Here is a 20,636-nt window from a genome sequence, read left to right on the forward strand (position 1 = left end):
GTGAGGGAAAGTGACTTTTTAAAGCTTATCCAGCTAGAAAGTACCCGATGTGCATCGTAACCCAGGTCTCTGGGGCCACGGTCCAGCTCTGGTCCCTGCACCACACTGCCTCTTGGCAAGGCCATCCGAGTGGGCCATTTCTCTGAACCCAGCCATTCTGCTTGCTGTGGGGGTCTGGGTTCCCCAGGCAAGAGGTCTGTCAGGCGTGGGGCTGGGCTCCGGAGGAGGATATGGGGACTCTGAGAAGTCACCTGCCCACACTGCGAATCTCATCAGCAGACGACACAGCACTTCTCAACCGAGTGAAGCCAGCCACACCCCCAGGTGGTCGAGCTGCTCCGCCAGGAGCCTGCCCGAGCTCAGCAAGTGGCTCCATTATCCCCCTCTCCCCCGACCCCGCTCAAAACAGACCCCTGGAGCGTCTCCAATGCCACACTCCTGCACTCCACATCCCACCCATCAGAAAGTGCTGTCAGCGTTTGCTCCTTCAGCAAATGTCTGCGTGCGTTCCTGCCATGTATCTGGTACTGTCAAGGCCTTCCCTGCTTTCCCGTCTGGAGTCTATCCTGCACCATTACCCCCGCATCAAAGTTCTGGCTCTTTCCAGCCCTTTCCATGACAGGTTATTATTGCTGGAGTTTTCCTCTGCCTTCCTTTGGCTGCTTCCCATGTCTATCCCATTCACCGTCCTGTTCTCAGCTCCTAGAACAGTGCCTGGCATGGCACAGGTCACGATGGATGGATGATGAACAGGGCCAGTCTTATCCTGGCCCTAATATGATCCTTCCCTGATTTGCCCCAGACTCTGGGGTCTCAGATTCACAGTCGGCCTTTGGAGGTCCTTAGTCCAGAAGCCACCGACCCCAGGGTCAGGGGACACTGTGTCTGCACCTGTCAGGACAGGGCAGTGTGCTCCACGCTGCGTACAGGGACAAGGTGTCAGTGCCTGTCAGGGCCTCCATGCGGCCCACCTGTGCAGGGGTCCCCGCAGTCATGCTGCGAGGCTTCTGGGAGCTGGGCTATCCCTCGGCTCTCCCTCTGGAGTTTCAGACGCCTCCCATGCCTCACTGCAGAGGCTCCCCGTGTCCACGCACATGTCGGAGTCTGTGAGTTTCTGCGTGGGTGTCTTCCTTCTTTGGCGTTTATCAAGCCGTGCCAGGTGCTGTCCCAAGTGTTTTACGTTTTCCCTCATGTGAGGCTCACAACAACTCTATGAGGCGGGCATCGCGGATGTCACTTCCATCGCGTAGGTTAAGAAAGGAGGCCCAGAGAGTTAGGTGACTTGCGGAAGGTCACACAGCCTGGAAAGGTGGAGGCCAGCCTAAAGCCGTAGGCAGAGGCCTTAGCTACTGCGGAAGGCAGCTGGGGCTGACTCGGGGTCTACAGTGCACGGAGCGGGGCTTATATCTGTGTTTCTGAGTGTCACAGCGCTGTTGTGTATGTGTGCGTTGTCTCTACGTGTCACCTCTGTGTGTGACTCTGTATGTGTGTGTGTGTGTCCGAGGGTTGCTGTCTCATAGTGTGTGTCTGTGTGTTCTTGTGTCTGAGGGATGGGAGTCGCAGTCCCTGAGCGCGACGCATCCAGGGTGTGTCTGTCGCCGGCGGGCGGCGCAGGCGGCTCGGACTACAAGTCCCGGCAGCCCGCGCGCGGGGCGGACGTGGGGCCGCAGTGGGCCGGGCGGGGCTTGGCTGCGCGCACACCCCGACTGCGGCACCTTCCCAGCAGCGCCAGCCGTCGGCTCCTGCAGGTGTCCCGGGCCACTTCGCGCCCCCACCCGGCCTTCCGCCCCACGCCCCCAGCCTCCCGCTCCCGCCTCGCGCCCCCGCTGCGGGGCATCGCGACGCCCGGGCCCGGGCCACGGGCCGCAGCGCCGGGGCCGGCGATGAGCGCGAGGAGCCGGCATGAGCGCAGGTGAGTGCGCAGCTCGGGCCGCCCGGGCCGCCCTGGCCGCCCGGTGCGGGGCGCGGTTCTTGGGCCTCCCGTCGTCGCGCCACGCGCCACCCCCACCGCAGGCTCGCGGGTCAGGGGAACAACCCTTGGGGGCATCCCCGCGCTCGTCCCCGTCCCCGCCCTCGTCTGGGGGAGTGGGCACGGGGCGTTCCCAGAGAGGACCGGAGCCCCGGGTCTGGCGGTGCGCGGAACCGCCCCCCGCCCCCCCCCCCGCGCCTTCCTGCAGCCCTGGGCGCTGTGCAGGAGGGTGCTTGGAGGTCCGCGCGGAAGGGGCTCGGGGAGATGCCCCACGCCCATTGGACTCCTTCCCGCAGTGACAGATGTCCAGGTCCGGGAGGAGCCATGGAGGCCGTTGCGTCCGCAGCCCCTGGGTAGTACTCCTCTTGGATGAATGAATGAATGAATGAATGGGGGTTGGAGAAGCCAGGGCTCCCGGATCCCTGAGTCAGAGTGTCCCGGACGCAAATGCCACTCAAGCCCCCAGAGGAAGCCTGGCAACACCCAGGTCTGAGGACCACACCCTGCATGTTGCCCAGTCCAGACCCTGTGTCCCAGGCCCACCCTTTTCGGAGTCTAAATCCCACGTGCTGGGAATGGAGCCCAGAGACCTCTCTTCTCCAGGAGGGTCTCATCTCCATGGCAGTCACTCAGACCCCAGACCTCAGCAAAGGGCCCACCAAAGGTTGAGCATCGTCCACAGAGGCAGACCCCTCAGTTCTGCTCTCTCCCTCCCCATATTCCACCTCGCTCCCCCGACCCAACCCAAAGTTCAGTGTGCACCCTGGTGAGGGAGGGGGGAAAGCTGAGGAGAGAGGGCCTCTGAACTCCAGATCTAAAGCTCAGGTTACTACTCACAGGTTGTTCCTCACCCCCCTAGCCTGGCAGAGGAGAGGAGCCTCTGGCTGCAGGGGGAGCACAGGCAAGGGAGGAGGCTGCCCTGCCGCCCTGGGCCACTGCCAGGTCAGCTGCAGGAAGCTGGGCTTCCGCAGGAAACAAGAGGTTCTCAGATGGCTTTGGCTGCAGCCCCTCCCCTCTGCAGTTGGTGGCATGGCCCCCCGGGCTGTGGAGTCAGGGGAGGTTCAAGTCTAGTCTGGACCACCCGCAGCTGTGCGACCGTGGACGTATTAAGATGTGCCTCCTGGTAAATGGGATCCAAATCCATACTTTTCACGGGGTGCCTGTGAGGATGAACTAAGCAATGTGTTCATTCTGACCCACTCACTTCCAGCTTCTCCGCTTTCCGGCTGTCTGACTCTGGGCCAGGTACTTGGAAGTTCCGGCAGTTTCCCCTGCTGTAAAGAGAGCTGATTATAGCCCCTCCTCCGAGGGTGATGGGTGATAAGTCCCTGTTCCTCAGAAGATCAGTGCAGTCAGTGTGAAAAGTATTCTCCTCCCGCATAGCCGGCTTGGCGGCCAGCCTGAGCTGGTGTTCCTGAAAGATCAGACTCGGCCCTGACCTCCCTGTGCCATCCGTGGGGACACTGAAATGTGCCTGGAGACAAACCAGCACTTCCTAGTGTTTTGACAGGGGTCATCCCGCAGGAGAGAGAGAGAGAGAGCGCTGAGCTTTGACCTTGCTGAGAGATTAGTTTTCCACAGATGTGACATCCTCCTTCAAGCCCCTCTTTTGTCCTTCCTCCCAAGGTGGACTTGGGAGAGCATGCTCCCGAAGGAAGTGAGGGGTGTGTGATAGGCTGCAGGACACTCGTCCCAGAGGGAACAACACTGTTGAGATCGAAGGGGAAGCAAGCAGACGAGGGTGGTACAAGGTGACCTCCGGCAGGGCCCTTCCCGAAGAGGCTCGCCCCTCAGCATCTGGCTTCTGTGAGCGAGGTGTGCAGGCGTGCACACATTGGCTCATTCAGTAAATGGTTCCTGAGACCCAGCCACATGCCAGGCACTGTGGGCAGGATGGGGACGCCTGGTCTGGCCCGATGGCATGATGGCTGCTGGTGGGTGTGGCCGAGGCCACACAGACCCTTCCCAGCTGCTAGGCAAGTTGGGGGAGCAACTGCTTCTCCAAGACTCAGTCTTCTCACCTGTAAAATGGGATAAATTGCAGGGTGGTTACAGATCGGCACGACCGAAGCGACCTGCTTCCAGGGGCCCAGCATGCCATGCGGGCTTCTTCCCCATGCCCAGCCCAGCAGCGAGCCAGGGAGAAGCCGCTGAGTGGGCCCAGGGGAGCAGGGGCTCGGCGGTGGACTTGGACGGGCTGATGGGCACGTAGAGGAGAGCCTGAGAAATGGGTCAGAGCCGAGCCACACCTCTGGCAGGGAAGCCGGCAGCTGCCCGTGAAACAGGCCCAGGCCTTGGGAGCATCCGCCTCCCCCAGGGCGGCCGCCAGCTCACACTTCCTCGTGTGCCAGCTGCTCGGGGGTCCGCTCCTAGTGAGGGGAAATGGAAACCCAGAAATGTTAAGGCACTTGCCTCCCAAAACACAGCTTGCCTCTAAGAGAACCAGGGGCCCAGCGAGGAAGCCGTGAGGATGCGGGTGCCGTGGTTGGGAGCGTGGACCTGAGAGCCAGGCTGCCTCGAACCAGATCCTACCACTCACTGGCTCTGTGGCCCCTGGGCCCCCGGCTTCACCTCTCCCGGCCTCAGTTTCCTAATCTGTACAATAGAGATACAGGTAGTACTCTCTTCATAAAGTGGGGGTGAGGAATAAGTGAGTCGATGTATTGAAGCCCCTGGAACAGTGCCTGGCCTGTGTCAACCCCTTAGAACCCCGAGGCGGTCTTTCCCTTAAGCCGTGGAGACCCCCAAGACCAGCCCTCAGGGCCGAAACACGACCCACCATGCCCTGCTCGTGGAGCCGGTCTCGGGGGCGGTAGAGGACTCTGGCAGAAAGGACAGCTGGGACTCCAGTAGCAACTGGACCACCGCAAGAGAGGTCTGTGGCTTTTTGGTGGCAAGGACCTGAGAACCCAGCTTGCCAGGCTGTGTCACTTGCCCCGAAGGCCTGCTGCTCTCCCCCCAGGCCGGGAGCCAGAGTGAGTCACCCACTCCCAGGCTCCCGCGGTGGCAGAGGGCCCTCTGCCGTGTGCTGTGTGCGGGCCGCTGTCAGGAAGGGAAGGAAATGCTTCCCCAACAAGCCCCACTCACGAGCTGGACGGGGCCAGGACCCGAGAGTGAGAGGGGACCCGGCTTCGGGTCTGTCGGAGCCCCAGGGAAGAAGGCTGATCTGGCCTGTCACTCCTGCTACCAGCCAGAGAACCCCCTGGTTGCAGGCTGCAGGTGCTGTGTGTGTGTGTGTGTGTGTGTGTGTGTGTGTGTGTGTGTTTTCCCCAGGGACCGGCCTCTTCCTGGAGCCGGTGGCTCTGTTTGTTCTCTGAGTCACCCAAGAGGACTGGGAGGGCCTGGCTGGAGGTGTGGCTTGGGCTGTTGAATCATGAGTTCAGAGAGGTCTGGGGGGATGAGGCCATGAGCCCTGGTAGCCCACTCGGGCCCCTAAAGAGCAGGATCCAGCTCCCACGTCCTGGCCCCACCATTTACTGGGTGGGGTCGGGGGGGTCTTTGTCTCTCTGAGCCTCGGTTCCTTCCTTTGTAAAATGAGAGAGAGGAGGCCCCCTCCTCGTGTTGCTGGAGGGCTGGAGGGTTGAATGAGCTAATTCGGCTGGAGGCTGAGAGTGGGTCTTGTCACTGGGAAGTGCTTAATGGCTGTTGGCGGCTCTGATTACGGTCATTACCGTTGTAATTATGGTCACCATCGTTATGTGGAGATGTGGGGACTGTGGGGGGAGAGCACAGACTCTGCCTGGTCTGATGGGGACAGGAGGCCCCAGTCCTCAGGCATTCCCGGGTGGTGCGGCAGAGGGATAAAACCCACACTGGAGTCCACCTGCCTGGACTAGCATCCTGACACGACCGTGTCCTTGCTTTGTGAGCTTGGCCAAGTTGCTTAACCTCTCTGAGCCTCATTTTCTTCTATAAGAAGGAGATAATAATGGAGTTCATGCGGCAGGGTTAGTGTGTTAACCGCGTTTAAAAGGGCCAGGAGCAGAGCCTGCTCACAGTGGGCTTTTGGAAGTGTTCTGAAAGCTTCGGGGAAGCCCAAGTGTTTGGGAACAGAGCAGCTGAGGGGCTGGGGATGTAGTGACAGTGGCAGCGGCCTGGGACACTCTGGGCTTGTTGGTGGAAACTTTGAGGTCAGGGCTCTGCAGGGCTCTGCAGGGCCCTGGCTGGGGAGGGGAAAGGGCAGGAGCTCAGAAATCTGGCGCCTGCCCCCACCTGCCAGGCGCGCCCATCCCTAAGTGAAGCCAGAGGCTCCTGTGAAGTCTGCAGGTGCCCAGCACTGCTGCCGTCGCTCCCGAAGTTCTGGGGATGGGCCCAGGCACCTGCGTGTCTCAGGCGGGAATAGTGAGCCCAGGCCCTCCGCAGCCCCCGGCACGCACTGTCCGCCTGCCCTGCCAGGACCACAGCTCTGCGGTAGGGGAGACAGGAGGAAACCGAATTTCTCAGTAGAGCCTCGGTTTTCCGATCTGTACATTGGGGGTGATAGCCCTTCCCCGCAGAGGGTTAATTTAAGTAAGGAACCCTGGTACGTGCTCAGCTGGGACATAGCAGCTTCTGTCCTCCGCTCACCCCTCCTCTCTGCTCCCCCTGCCCCTCCACACTAGCTGAGCTCCTCCCTCCCCCATCCCACCTTGAGAGTGGGGGCCCCTTTCCCGGCTGCTGTCAAAGGCAGGCCTGACATGTCCTCAGTCCAGACTCGTCTTCCCAGCATCTCCTTGCTGCCAGGACTCTGCTGGGCACCGGAGCTGAACAAGGATAAGCAGCCCTGATCTGTGCCCTCTGGGTAGGGCCCAGATGCAAAAGTGGGCCGCAGAGCTCCCAGGAAGCAGATAGCTGGGTGTGTGCGGGCTGTGGAAGCTCCGGGCGCTCACCAGGCCCTGTCCGCCCACACCCACACCCAGCCAGGGATAACCAGACACACAAGGGAACAAGACACTGTGAGCGAGAACCCCGGAACAGTCAGATAACAGACCCGGGAAGCCTTGAGCCATTGGGTCTGTCGGACCAGTTTATAAAGTTGCAGTGCTTTTTTTTTTTTTTTTTTTTTAAGATTTTATTTATTTATTTATTTGACAGAGAGAGGGAGAGACAGAGAGCACAAGCAGGCAGAGAGGCAGGCAGAGAGAGAAGAGGAAGCAGGCTCCCCGCTGAGCAAGGAGCCCGATCCGGGACTTGATCCCAGGACCCTGAGATCATGACCTGAGCTGAAGGCAGCAGCTTAACCCACTGAGCCACCCAGGCGCCCCTGCAGTGCTTTTTTTTTTTTCTTTAAGATTTCATTTATTTATTTGAGAGAGAGCAAGCAAGAGCCCAGAGCACAAGCAGGGGGAGGGGCAGAGAAGCAGACTCCCTGCTGAGCAGGGATCTCCAGCATCCCGGGATCATGACCTGAGCCAAAGGCAGATGCTTAACCTCCTGAGCCACCCAGGCGCCCCCTAGCGGTGCTTTTCTTCTTTTTTACTTCAAGCCTTTCCTTGGTCCTGCCAGCATTAGCAGAAATACAGAGGTCGTGGTTTTCCATCTAAAATATCCCGTGGTGGTGCATCTGGGTGGCTCAGTGGGTTAAGCCTCTGCCTCCGGCTCAGGTCATGATCTCAGGGTCCTGGGATGGAGCCCTGCATCGGGCGCTCTGCTCAATGGGGAGCCTGCTCCCCTCCCCCCTGCCTGCCTCCTCTCTGCCTACTTGTGATTTCTCTCTCTGTCAAATAAATAAATAAAATCTTTAAAAAATAATAAAAATAAAATAAAATAACCCGTGGTCTTCCCGCTTGCCTCATTCCCATAGTGTTCCTCTCCCAAGTGTAAGCCCGTAATCACAGGTGAAGACCGCTTTCCTGGCCGTGACCTCATTCTAAAGGCCAGCTCCAGCAGCAAACTGGGGTCTTCAGACTTCAGAATCAGGCACCGCCAGGAAACATGGGGGCAGCCAGGTCCCAAGGTGGTTGTGTCCCATTTCCGCCACGGCCCCAGGATCCTCACTCAACCAGAAAGCACCACTTTGGTTCCTGCCAGAACCTTTGTCTCACCCAGCTGCAAATACCACTGTCTTGAATAGTCTTATAGTCCCTTTCCTGCGCTCTTCTGCATCAAAGGTTTGACTGCCTTTGGTCCTGGGACCGACACCTGAAGCTTTTCAGGGCAAGGACCCAAAGCACTGCAAAGACCTGTGCCATCTGCCGCCGCATTTTTCCAGTTCGCGTGTCCAACCCTCTCCCATCTGCCCCTCAGTGCTGGTCCTTGGTCTCAGCAGGCTACTTCTCAAAAGCTCTGCTCTGATATCTGTAGGCAAGACCCCGTCAATGGAACATTTCTGCTGGTTTCTGGGAATATGCCAGGTTTTTTTGTTTGAGAGAGAATGAGAGAGTGCGGTGGGTGGGGAGGGCAGAGGGAGAGAGAGAGTCCCAAGCAGGTTCCACACCCAGCACGGAGCCCGACACAGGGCTTGATCCCACGACCCTGAGATCATGACCTGAGCCGAAATGGAGAATTGGATGCTCAATCAGCCGAGCCACCCAGGCGCCCTCCCTGCGTGTCAGTTTTAAGAAAGCACTCTCTCCGAACCTGAGAAACCGCAGGCAGCGGGGACTGTCTTTTCCCCAAATGTTACAGGTCAGTTCTAGCAAGCAGGACAGCAAACGTCCAAAACAGTCCCTCCGGCTCCTCCTTGACCACCGCTGCTGCGCGGAAGCCACCGCAACTTTGATAGGGGCCACAAATGACGATGCTGATGCTAATTTTGTTTGAAGACACGAGAGAGGGAGGAGTGCCCCCCCCCCCCACCGTGACCTCTCTCCTTTGCTCCCACAGACAGCAGCCCTCTCGTGGGCAGCACGCCCGCCGGCTATGGGACCCTGACGATAGAGACATCTGTAGATCCCCTCAGCTCCTCAGTTTCATCCGTGGTAGGTGGGCCCAGAGCGCCCCCCGCCCCCCGCCCCCAGCCCTGCCCCACTCCTCCTCCCAGCCCTCGCCCTGCCCCACCCCCACAGGGCCTGTCTGTCACCCCCGCAGAGGCTCAGCGGCTACTGTGGCAGTCCATGGAGGGTCATAGGCTATCACATCGTGGTCTGGATGATGGCGGGGATCCCTTTGCTGCTCTTCCGCTGGAAGCCGGTGTGGGGGGTGCGGCTGCGGCTCCGGCCCTGCAACCTGGCCCGCGCAGAAACACTCGTCATCGAAATAAGAGACAAAGAGGTGAGGCGGCCTCGTGCTGGAGAGGGTGGCGCTGGGGCGGGGTCGGACAGGGTCGGGGTGGCGGGGGATCAGGTGTGGAGTCGCAGCCCCATCTGCCCACTGACTTTCTGTGGGACCGCGTGCAGGCTGTCGTCTCTGGAGCTCTGGTTTCCCATCTGAGCAGTGGGCAGAAGGGGCAGAGGGTGGCTCCTAAGGGGGTCACCTATGTCCTTGATCCCTGGCCGGGGCCACCAGGTAGTGGGGTGGGACCTGGGAGGGGAGGAGTCTCTCCTAGGAGCAAGTCCAAACGTCTGTTCCAGGATAATTCGTGGCAGCTATACACTGTGCAGGTGCAGACTGAGGCCGTCAGCGAGGGCAGGTGAGATAGCCCCATCACCCCTCCCAGAAGCCCCTGCTCCCCGTTCGCCCCTGTCCACAAGCCTCCCAACAAAGGCAGCAGTGCCTCCCACCCCGGGGCAGGGGGCTAAGGCTCCGTGGGGTGGGGAGGTGCTGGATCGGCTTCCAGACCTCCCCAAGCATCCCCGCACTCCTACCAGCCTGGAGCTGCCTGCACAGGGCCCGGAGGATGGTCGGAGCCAGGCGGCGGTGGGGACAGTACCAGAGGGTGCGTGGAACGACACTGCCCAGTTCTGCAGGAGCGAAGAGGCAGTGAGTGGACAGCTGGGTTCTGGACAAGTCCTTAACCCTCCCTGGGCCTCAGTTTCATGCTCTGTACAATGGGAGGGTGGGACGCCACATCCCCTGGGCACCTCCAATTCCATTGTCCCCAATGTCCCCAGTGTCCAGGATGCTCAGCCGACCACCTTAACACACCCAAACCTCCCTGCCTCTTCCCTGTGACTCTGGCCTCTTCCCCTGCTCTGCCCCCGCCCCCCTCCTCCTGCGGCTACCCCCAGCCTCCTCTCTCTCTTGCCCAGCACCGGACGCTGCGGTACTACCTCTTCCGAGGGCAGCGCTACGTCTGGATCGAGAGCCATCAGGCCTTCTGCCAAGTCAGGTAGGGGTCAGGGCCGTGGCCTGGCGTGAGCTCCCCGCTCAGCCATGCCCCTGCGACGCGAGCCAGTCACTGAGCCTCCCCAGGCCCCGGGGTCTTTGTCTGTAACCAGGGCATAAAGAGAATTCCTGCCTCCTCGGGCTTTTTTGAGGGGGAAGCACGTAAGCTTCGCCCAGAGTTTGGCTCAGCCTCAGGCCGGGGTGGAAACGCTGACTCAGACCTCAGGCTCTGGACTCGGGCCGTCCGTCTGGGGGCTCGTCCCTGCTCTGCCGCCTCCCAAGTGCTTGGTAGACGGAGCTGCATCTGCAGAGGTGGGTGCCAAGGGGACATGTGGATGCCTCAGCCACGTGCTTTGTGTGGCTTCTCACCCCGCTGGAGCCCTACGTGGCAGGTGCTGTCACTATCCCCGCGCTGCAGACGAGGCAGCAGACACAGAGAGCCGATGCTCCGGAAGCATCGTCGTTGGAAAGAGCCCCCCCGTCACTCAGTAACAGTGATTCTTGTCACTCTTCATTATTCTCATCTTCACTCGGTGTTCTTCCGTGGCTAGGTGGCTTGGGGCTCGATCAGAGGGGCCGGAGAAGGTTAAGCCCAGAGTCAGTGAGGGACTTGCCCCCTCCCCCCCGCCCCCCCCCCACCCAGGAGCTCAGTGGCCCAGAAGGGACCTGGAGCCCCGAGTCCCATGAGGCAGGGAGGCAGCGCTCAGGCCCCGGCACCCACATGAGTTCCCGCCACCCCCCCCCCCCCCCGCCCCTAGCCTGCTGGACCGTGGCCGCACCTGCAACGACGTCCACCGCTCCTGCTCCGGCCTCAGCTTCCAGGACCAAACCGTGAGGTGCGCACCGCCCTGCACACGTGGTCTTCCGGTCCCCTGCCTTCTCCGGGCCTCGGTTTCCCGGGCGGTGAGACGAGGAGCTCTGTCGCCCTCGGAGGGTCCGGCTGCCGCGGCGCCCTCCATCTCCTTGCCTGGCCGCTTCTCTTACAGGAAGACCATATACGGCCCCAACGTGATCAGTGTGCCGGTCAAGTCCTATCCCCAGCTGCTGGTGGACGAGGTAGGGCTGGCCCTGGGCCTCGCCCCAGCTCTGGCCCGGCTTGGCTGTGTGACCTTGGCCGGGGGCTTGCTGTCTTAGGGTCACTTGATAGGGACTCTCCCCTCCTCCACAAGGGAGAGTCTCCTCAGACCCAGCCCCGTCCACTCAGCCCAAGGAATTGGAGGCTGGGGTCCGGGCTGGGGCTGGGAGTAGAGGCCGCGAGGCCAGGCCCCAGAGCCCGGGCCTTGCTGCCCCTGAGCCACCCTGACCCTCTGGCAGCCACACGAGGAGGGGCACTCAGTTCACAGGCTAAGATCCCAAGCTTCAGAGGGGTGATGCGGCCTAGGGGACAGAGAGGAGCCAGTGACGCGGACACCCTAGAAGACACTGGGCATCCCGGCGCTCTAAGCCAGAGGCAGACGCCCACGAGAGGGAGACTGGCTCCTGGAGTCGGGCCTGATGGGAACCCCAGGCAGCCCTGGGGAGCTGTGTGGTTCGGGGCCGGTGACTGGAGGAGCCTTCTTTGCCTCGGTGCTCTCATCTGCAAAATGGAGCTTGGAATTGTCATCACCACTGGATGACCCTTAGAGGACGGGCTTAGCGGGGGCCTGGCATCTACATGCCTGTGTCCTCTTCAGATCCAAGAAGCCGGAGGCTCCAGGGATGTCTGGAGGGGCTTAGCCACCCCGGGGACGCGGGCCCTGATGCTGCCTCCCCGCCCCTCCCCCAGGCACTGAACCCCTACTATGGGTTCCAGGCCTTCAGCATCGGGCTGTGGCTGGCCGACCGCTACTACTCGTACGCCCTGTGCATCTTCCTCATCTCCACCGCGTCCATCTGCCTGGCGATCTACAAGACCAGAAAGGTGGGTGGGGGCGGAGTGGGGGGTGGGGCAGGGGGGTCCCCCATGGGGCCACCGCCTGCCACTCCCTACGTGCCCTCGTTTGCCCACAGCAAAGCCAGACTCTGAGGGACATGGTGCAGCTGTCGGCGCGGGTGTGTGTGTGCCGGCCTGGTGGAGGTGAGAGCAGGGGATGGGGGGGCGCGAGGAGGTGGCTGGGGGTACCCTGGGCCGTGCTGAGGCCCCCGCTTGCCTGCAGAGAAGGAATGGGTGGACTGCAGTGAGCTGGTGCCCGGAGACTGCCTGGTGCTGCCCCAGGAAGGCGGGCTGGTGCCCTGCGACGCGGCCCTGGTGGCCGGCGAGTGCGTGGTCAACGAGAGCGCTCTGACAGGTCAGCGGCCCCCCACCTCGCCGGCTCCCGCCCCTGCCACCAGGCCCCTGGCCTCGCAGCAGCACTTTGAGGTTTCTCTTCCCCTTTTGCTCTCCTGAGTTGCTGATCCTACACCCCTCGGGCACTCAGGGCTTCTAGGAGGTTGGGCGCTCCTGCCCCCGCCCCTGGTGTGTTGCTTTGAGTTATAAAAATAATACTGCTTGTTATAAAATAATCCCAACAGAGTGAGAACGTCTTCCCCACGACCACCCCCCCCGGGTGGTGCAGGCGTGCGCACCCACACTGTCGGGCTCCCCCTGGTACCCGGCTGGCACACCTCTTTCTGCATTGTCTGGGGCTGTGTCTTTATGTCCTTTGCCCTGAGCCTCAGTGTCCCTCTCTGTAAAATGGGGGCAGTGACTTCCGCACGTATAGTTACAAGAGTTAAGTGTGCTTAACCCTTGTCTGGGTGGTAAGGAGGGGTGGGGTGGAGGCCCCTCACGGGCTTCCCACCGCATCCCTCCCAGGGGAGAGCGTCCCAGTACTAAAGACAGCCCTGCCGGAGGGACCCATGCCCTACTGCCCAGAGACCCACCGGCGGCACACGCTCTTCTGTGGGACCCTCATCCTGCAGGCACGGGCGTTCGTCGGACCCCACGTCCTGGCAGTGGTGACTCGAACAGGTGGGAGTCAGGGAAGCAGGGAGGGATGCCGGGCTCACGACCCTGGGCAGGGCAGGAGAGTCCCACCCCCCAGCTTGGGTTTGGCTGGACGACATGGTCAGGGATGTGACCAGCAAGTGGGAGCCCAGCCCTTAGGACAGGAGTAGCCCTATACGACTCTGAGGGGTTCTTGTCACGTGGGGATGGGACCTAGTGTCCCCTAGTCTGAGTGTTTCAGCAGAAGCCACATACCTGGATTTTAAGTGAAACCGCCCACTTTATAGATGGTATCCACTCATTCTGTTTTCACTAAACCCTGTGAGGACTGGGCAGGGTGTGTGGGCCATCACGAGTCACCCCAACCTGGATGATTTCTCATCCCAGGAGCAGTGTCTCACAGCCCCCAGGTGTGGTGGGGTAGGGAAGGGGTTGGGAGGGCCTGCCCTGACCCTTGCCCTCCCCACTCCTCCCCTCCCCGGCTCCTCCCAGGGTTCTGCACAGCAAAAGGAGGTCTGGTGAGCTCCATCTTGCACCCCCGGCCCATCAACTTCAAGTTCTACAAACACAGCATGAAGTTCGTGGCTGCCCTCTCAGTCCTGGGTGAGCTGGGGCCCCCTGCGCTCCCTTGGCTGGCCCCATCCCCCAAAGCCCCGCCCCCAGACCTTACTGAGTCCCGTGCTTTCTCCCCAGCTCTCCTCGGCACCATCTACAGCATCTTCATCCTCCATCGCAACCGGGTGAGCCTCGGGGCCCCGGGGAGGGGCGGGGACCGCCGCTGGGGACCTGGGCCGGCCTGGCCCTTGGTGCTCACCGTGCCTCCTGCCAGGTGCCGCTGAATGAGATCGTGATCCGGGCTCTGGACCTGGTGACGGTGGTGGTGCCCCCCGCCCTGCCGGCCGCCATGACCGTGTGCACACTCTACGCCCAGAGCCGGCTCCGGAGTCAGGGCATCTTCTGTATCCACCCGCTGCGCATCAACCTGGGGGGCAAGCTCCAGCTGGTGTGTTTTGACAAGGTGGGGGCCGCAGGGCAGGGGCCACGGACTCTACCACGACCAGGTCCCTACACCTGTATACCTCAGTTGGCAGCCTTGACCAAGGGCCAGCTCGGTGCCAGATCCTGTCCTGGGGCGGAAATGCTCAGAGACCCCGCGCCCTGCCCCCTCCCACGCATGTCCAGCTCAGGGTCTGGCAGACAAAGCCCAGACTGTCTGAGGTCATTAAGTCGCTCCCTGGGGCTTCTCTCAGCACTGAAACCCAGCAGAGACCCCCAGGGTTATGTCCCCCCTCCAGAATGAGTGACTTGGGGGGCACAAGGAGCTGCAGGTGGTGATGGGTTTGGGGAAGGAAGTGAACAGGGTCATGTGAGAGGGTGGTACCGTGGGGGTCACTCCCTTCAGGACATGGCATCTAGGAAGGTTCCTTGAGACCTTGGGGCAGGGGTAGGGGACTGCTCCTGGAGACATGAGACAGGGGCTGGGGAGCAGTCAGCCTGGCTCCTTGGAGGAACAGACCTGGGGCACGGGGAGCAGCGGGGAGGGGGCCAGGCCGAGGCAGCTGGGGCCCTGGTCAGGCAGAGGCTGGTGAGCCCCGTTGAGGACTTCAGACCTTAATGATTCTGAGGGCACTGGGGGCCACAGGGAGCTTCCCATCAAACAAGTGATGGGGGGGTAACGGAGTGGTCGTGGGTGGGAGCCCGGAGCAGGGGCCTCCTGACCCTGCTGTAGGGGGCGGAAGACTTCCTGGAGGCAGTGGTGCCAGACAGGAGGCGGGGGTTGGGGAGGGCCACCCTGGCGGAGGGACCGCTTCTGGCTCCTGCACGGGCTCCCGGGCTTCCCACGGCCCCCACCTGGCCTGGGTTGGGGGCACCCCACGCAGGCACACGCAGCTCCTCCCGGGACTCATCACTGGCCCGTCCCTTGCCCCCTGCAGACGGGCACCCTCACGGAGGACGGCTTGGATGTGATGGGTGTGGTGCCCCTGAAAGGGCAGGCGTTCCTGCCTCTGGTGCCAGAGCCCCGCCGCCTGCCCATGGGGCCCCTGCTCCGAGCGCTGGCCACCTGCCATGCCCTCAGCCGGCTCCAGGACACCCCCGTGGGCGACCCCATGGACCTCAAGATGGTGGAATCGACTGGCTGGGTGAGGAGGCCGAGCGGGTCAGCCCCTGGCTCTGGGCAGCTGGGCTCTCACCGGCCCCGCCCGGTCTTCATGCCAGGACGTTGGGTGGCATCGTTGTGCCACCGTCATTAATGACAATGGCGAGGGCCACGTGGGAGCCCCCACTTGGTGCCAACGCTCCCCTGGAGCCCTGGAGGGAAGCTTCCAAACCTGCCCCAGAAGGAGGAAGCGGAGGCTGAGGGAGAGTCGGAGTAACTTGTCCAAGGTCCCCCTGCAGCTTGTGAGTGGCAAAGCCAGGGTTTGAACTGGGGTCCCTCCGACTCCACAGCCCGTGACTTCAATCCGCTCTCCCGCGAAGGAAGGCTTCCAGGAGGCTAACTTGAGTCTCCCGCCGCCCCCCTCGGTGGGCCCAGCCCGCTGCCATCCCGGCGGAGGCCAACCTTCCCTGCCTGCCTCCCAGGTCCTGGACGAGGGCCCGGCTGCTGACTCGGCCTTTGGGACGCAGGTCTTGGCGGTGATGAGACCCCCACTCCAGGAGCCCCAGCTGCAGGGCGTGGTGAGTCATGGTGGGGTGTGGGATGGGAGGGGTGGGCTCCCTGGGCCAGTCCTTCAGCTGCCCCCCCCATCTCTGCAGGAGGAGCCCCCAGTGCCCGTCAGCATCCTCAGCCGCTTCCCCTTCTCGTCAGCCCTGCAGCGCATGAACGTGGTAGTGGCGTGGCCGGGAGCGGCGCAGCCCGAGGCCTACGTCAAGGGCTCCCCTGAGCTGGTGGCAGGCCTCTGCAAGCCCGAGACAGGTGAAGGGGGCAGGCCGCCGCGGCCCAGAACGGGGTGGGCCCCCAGCTCCTTGTCCCGGTGACACCTGCCTCTCCCCGGCAGTGCCCCCGGACTTCGCCCAGAGGCTGCAGAGCTACACGGCCGCTGGCTACCGAGTGGTGGCCCTTGCCAGCAAGCCGCTGCCCGTGGCACCCAGCCTGGAGGCTGCTCAGCAGCTGACGAGGTGGGCTGCCCCCCACCCCCCGGGGACTGGGCCTCTGGCCCTGGCGTGGGCGGAGCAGGGGGGGCCTCTCTGCTAGGAGCCCCCAGGGTGGAGGGGGACAGGGTGGGGGAGAGAGCCTTGCCCAGAGGCGGGGACAGGGTCCTGAACCACCCTGTGACCTCTGACCTGGGTCCGCCCACCCTCCAGGGACACCTTGGAGCGGGAGCTGAGCCTCCTGGGGCTGCTGGTCATGAGGAACCTGCTGAAGCCACAGACCACAGCGGTCATCCAGGCTCTGCGGAGGACCCGCATCCGTACCGTCATGGTGACAGGTGCCCGTGGGCCACAGGCTGGCTTGGGAGGGCGGCATTCCCCTCCACCATCATGGACAGAGGCACCCCTTCTTTTCGGATCCCTGCCTCAGGCCAGCTCCTTTTCAGATGTCTCATGGGTCTTCCCAGGATCCCTCCCAAGTGGCCCTTGTCCCTCCACTTGATAGATAAGAATGGTGAGGCCCCAGGGAGTAGAATGACCTCCAGGCACATCCTCCAACCCCCCCCCCCCCCCCACTAAGCAGGCTGGGGTCCAGCCCCTTACCTGAGACGACATGGCTTCTCTGGGTTCCAGTGCCCCCTGTAGGAAATGGGGGGAATTATGTCACCCTGGAAAGTGGTGACAGTTTGATGGAACAAGAAATAGATTCTAGCCAGGGTGACGCTGAGGGGCCTGGTAGGTCTGTGTCTTCTCTCCTTGTCCTCCCCACTCTTGAGTGCATGCACACACTTTCCAGAAAGTCTTGCAGCACTAAGTAGGATATGTGGGACATTAGCCCTGATCCCCACTTTCTCCTAAGTCCTTCGATGCCTGGTTTTAGAGGTGATGAAGGTGGGTTCAGAGCATTGATGAACCTGCCTGAGCTCACCCAGTCAGTCATGGCAGACAGCGTGTCTGGCCTCAGTTTTCCCATCCATAAGTGTCAGGGTGAGGACGGGCCTCCCGGACAGCAGTTGGGCCCTGACCTGGCCCCCATGCTCCTAGGGGACAACCTGCAGACAGCAGTCACGGTGGCCCAGGGCTGCGGCATGGTGGGCCCCCGGGAGCATCTGGTCATCATCCATGCCACCCCCCCTGAGCGAGGCCAGCCTGCGTCCCTCGAGCTCCTGCCGTTGGAATCCTCCGCAGCTGTGAACGGGGCTAAGGTGAGGCCGAGCCGGGGTTCCAGCCACACACCCCACCGACGACCCCGCCCTGTGCTGCCTGACCCCGGCCCCAGCTCTCCAGTGTGGGCAGGGGAAGCTGAGCTGAGTTTCCTGTGCCCCCAGGATCCTGATCAGGCCGCCAGCTACACCGTGGAGCCGGACCCCCGATCCAGCCACCTGGCCCTCAGCGGGTCCACCTTTGGTGTCCTTATGAAGCACTTCCCCAAGCTGCTGCCCAAGGTAGGGCTGCGCCACCCCCCCAGCACCCCTGGTCGTCCTAAGCCTCCCCGTGCTCCGCCCCCTCCTCACAGCTCTCCCACCCCGACGTGGCAGCTGCCTCAGCCTCTCCCTCCTCCCGTGCTCTCAGGTCCTGGTCCAGGGCACGGTCTTCGCCCGCATGGCTCCCGAGCAGAAGACGGAGCTGGTGTGTGAGCTCCAGAAGCTTCAGTGCGTACCTGCAGGCGGGAGGGCGGGCTAGCGGGTCCGGCTGGGGGGGATGGGGGTGGGGGTGCGCCAGCCCCCACCTCCCACCGCAGGCTTTAGGAGTCATCATCACCCTCGGGAGAGCCCCTGCAGGCTCTCCCGGGGCCCCTGCGACGTTCCGGGCACCAGGCAGGCTCCAGACAGGCCCCTCCTCTGTGCAGGTACTGCGTGGGCATGTGCGGGGACGGTGCCAACGACTGCGGGGCCCTGAAGGCGGCGGACGTGGGCATCTCGCTGTCCCAGGCTGAGGCCTCGGTAGTCTCGCCCTTCACCTCAAGCATGGCCAGCATCGAGTGTGTGCCCATGGTCATCAGGTGAGGTGGGCAGGGGCCGGCGGGGGGTGGGGGTGCCCTCGGGGCCGACAGCCAGCCCGGGCCCGCTAACACCCCAACCGTGCATGCAGGGAAGGCCGGTGTTCCCTCGACACCTCGTTCAGCGTCTTCAAGTACATGGCTCTGTACAGCCTGACCCAGTTCATCTCGGTCCTGATCCTCTACACGGTGAGTGGGGCAGAGCTCGCTGCCTGGAGCAGGCCCAGAGACGGGACACTCAGCCCCATGCCTAGGAGCCCAGCAGCTTCTGGAATGGATGGTGTGGCCTCAGATCCCGCTCTGCCATGTTCTAGTGGCGTGGCTTGGACAATTCCTGAGCCTTGGGTGGTGGCACACAGTAGGTCCTCAGAAAGAGGGACAGCTGTCCTGTGCTAACGTGTCATCCCTGTCCTTAGGAGCTCTTGTCTGCAGGGGAGACCGAGGCAGAGCCAGGCAGAGCCCAGGCAGGGACGGAGGCAGGAGTGGGGCAGAGCCAGGGCCGCTGCTCCTATCCCACTGTTGCATCCGTTTCCCCACTCGCCCTGGTCCAGACTTGGTTGTGCCCATCATGCCTCTTCAGGGGGTATCTCCCCAGCTTTGCTCTGAGCGCACGTGGCTTGGCCCCACGGAAAGCAGGCGACGTGGGGTGGGGGCAGTGCAGATCTCGAGCTGGCTGGCATCTGTCCCTGCATCCACCGAGAACTGTGTCCTCTGGTGACCAGAGGCTCCGCAAGGCAGAGGCTGAGCACCCCGCCCACTGGGAGCTTCCGGTGGACAGGAGGAACTGACCCCATTAGGTTTAGGTGTCCGAAGGGTCAGCAGGGATGCCTTCTCCCTCACACTGGAAGGGCGGGCTCCCTGAAGGCAGCACGGTGTCTCCCCCATCAGACTCGGAGTTCCCCAGAAGCAGGAGGGCGCTGCCCACCCCGCCCCCGATTGGGCTGCTAGGCAGGAGTCCAGCCTTCCCCTTCAGACTTGCGAGGGCAGGGCCAGTGCCTCCCTGCCATCTTCCTGTGCCCTCCCTCCCCTGCCGGCAGATCAACACCAACCTGGGGGACGTGCAGTTCCTGGCCATCGACCTGGTCATCACCACCACGGTGGCCGTGCTCATGAGCCGCACGGGGCCGGCACTGGCGCTGGGGCAGGCGCGGCCACCCGGGGCCCTGCTCAGCATCCCTGTGCTAAGCAGCCTGCTGCTGCAGGTGGCCCTGGTGGCCGGCGTGCAGCTGGGGGGCTACTTCCTGACCGTGGCCCAACCCTGGTGAGTAGGGAGCCCGGCTCCCAGATCCCCCGCCCCCCGCCCCATCCCCTGCACATGCGCTCCCTGAGCCCCCATCTTTGCGCTGCCCCCTCCCCAGGTTTGTGCCTCTGAACCAGACCGTGCCCGCGCCAGACAATCTGCCCAACTACGAGAACACGGTGGTCTTCTCTCTGTCCAGCTTCCAGTACCTCATCCTGGCTGCAGCCGTGTCCAGGGGGGCGCCCTTCCGTCAGCCGCTCTACACCAACGGTGCCACCGCGGGGCCGGGCTGGTGTGGGTCGGGGAGGGACCGGCTGGGGTGGCCTGGAGTGGGGGACTTTCCCCTCCGGACATGCGTGGGCGGGGGCAAGGGCCACCCAGCCTGATGCGCACCCTCACCCCCAGTGCCCTTCTTGGTGGCCCTGGCGCTCTTGGCCTCCATCCTGGTGGGCCTCCTCCTGGTCCCTGGCCTCCTGCAAGGCCCACTGGCACTGAGGGACATCGCTGACACCTGCTTCAAGCTGCTGCTGCTGGGCCTGGTGGCCTTCAACTTCGTGGGGGCCTTCATGCTGGAGGTGGGGCTCACCCTGGGTTGGGGAAGGAGGGGAGCTTTGGGGGTGGGCCGCAGCCACCCCTCTGCACCCTCGATGTCGTCCGCAGAGCGTGCTGGACCAATGCCTCCCGGCCTGTCTGCGGCGGCTCCGGCCCAAAAAGGTCTCGAAGAAGCGTTTCAAGCAGCTGGAACGGGAGCTGGCCGAGCAGCCCTGGCCGCCACCCGCCGGACCCGTGAGGTAGTGCAGGCCTCTCGGCCCCCTGGACACTGGACTTCCCTGCCTCTGAGCCACCGCCCGGGACGCATCTCCAGAGACGCCACCGCCGTCGCTCCCGCGGCCCGGAGGTTGGCAGACGTCATCCTCCTGCCCCGAGTCTGCCCGGCCCAGCCTGCCCTGCCATCCGCTGGGGAAATGCTGTTGTTGTCCCCGACTTCAGACATCCCGTGTAGAGACGACAGCCACCAGCCCCGCCTTGGGGCCGCTGTCGGTGTAGCAAATAAAAGTCAAAATATTTTCCTGGTGCAGCCTGTCTCCCATGTGGTGCCACAGACCGGGTGTCTGGTGCGGGGGGCCCCAGTGTGTGTCTGCTTCTGGCACCTGACTTTTCAGATCATATTGGGCGACCCCCTTCTCGGGGCCTCCGTGTGTTCATCGGACAGTCATGGTGTTTCCGGGTTGAGCGCATGCCTGGTGCC

At 62.9% G+C, this 20,636-nt stretch overlaps 1 protein-coding gene across 2 annotated transcripts; it reads left to right on the plus strand.

The window, feature by feature from the left end:
- The first annotated feature begins 1,776 nt into the window (after positions 1 to 1,776).
- On the plus strand, positions 1,777 to 20,464 carry ATP13A2 (ATPase cation transporting 13A2). Of its 2 annotated transcripts, none has more exons than XM_080800955.1 (29): positions 1,777 to 1,912; positions 8,774 to 8,868; positions 8,978 to 9,160; positions 9,460 to 9,518; positions 9,697 to 9,808; positions 10,078 to 10,157; positions 10,912 to 10,989; positions 11,140 to 11,209; positions 11,919 to 12,053; positions 12,143 to 12,209; positions 12,289 to 12,420; positions 12,927 to 13,082; positions 13,551 to 13,661; positions 13,752 to 13,798; positions 13,888 to 14,076; positions 14,993 to 15,199; positions 15,639 to 15,734; positions 15,813 to 15,972; positions 16,055 to 16,175; positions 16,362 to 16,486; positions 17,193 to 17,353; positions 17,477 to 17,593; positions 17,721 to 17,800; positions 17,998 to 18,150; positions 18,240 to 18,336; positions 19,185 to 19,408; positions 19,506 to 19,657; positions 19,793 to 19,962; positions 20,048 to 20,464. In XM_080800955.1, exons 1-29 carry the CDS (start codon positions 1,903 to 1,905, stop codon positions 20,180 to 20,182), a joined length of 3,522 nt encoding a protein of 1,173 aa, XP_080657081.1. In that variant the 5' UTR covers positions 1,777 to 1,902; the 3' UTR covers positions 20,183 to 20,464. The 2 variants fall into 2 exon arrangements, with proteins under 2 accessions (XP_080657081.1, XP_080657082.1); XM_080800956.1 differs by having other exon boundaries at positions 11,946 to 12,053.
- The last annotated feature ends 172 nt before the right edge of the window (positions 20,465 to 20,636 follow it).

This window comes from Martes martes (genome assembly GCF_963455335.1).
Source record: "Martes martes genome assembly, chromosome: 4".
NCBI classification, from domain to species: domain Eukaryota; kingdom Metazoa; phylum Chordata; class Mammalia; order Carnivora; family Mustelidae; genus Martes; species Martes martes.

Bases quoted from the DNA above. Each gene is read 5' to 3' on its own strand.
- ATP13A2 (XM_080800955.1), top strand. The intron at 10,158-10,911 runs GTAGGGGTCAGG...CCCCGCCCCTAG, and splicing joins CAGGCCTTCTGCCAAGTCAG to CCTGCTGGACCGTGGCCGCA. The intron at 11,210-11,918 runs GTAGGGCTGGCC...CCCCTCCCCCAG, and splicing joins CCCAGCTGCTGGTGGACGAG to GCACTGAACCCCTACTATGG.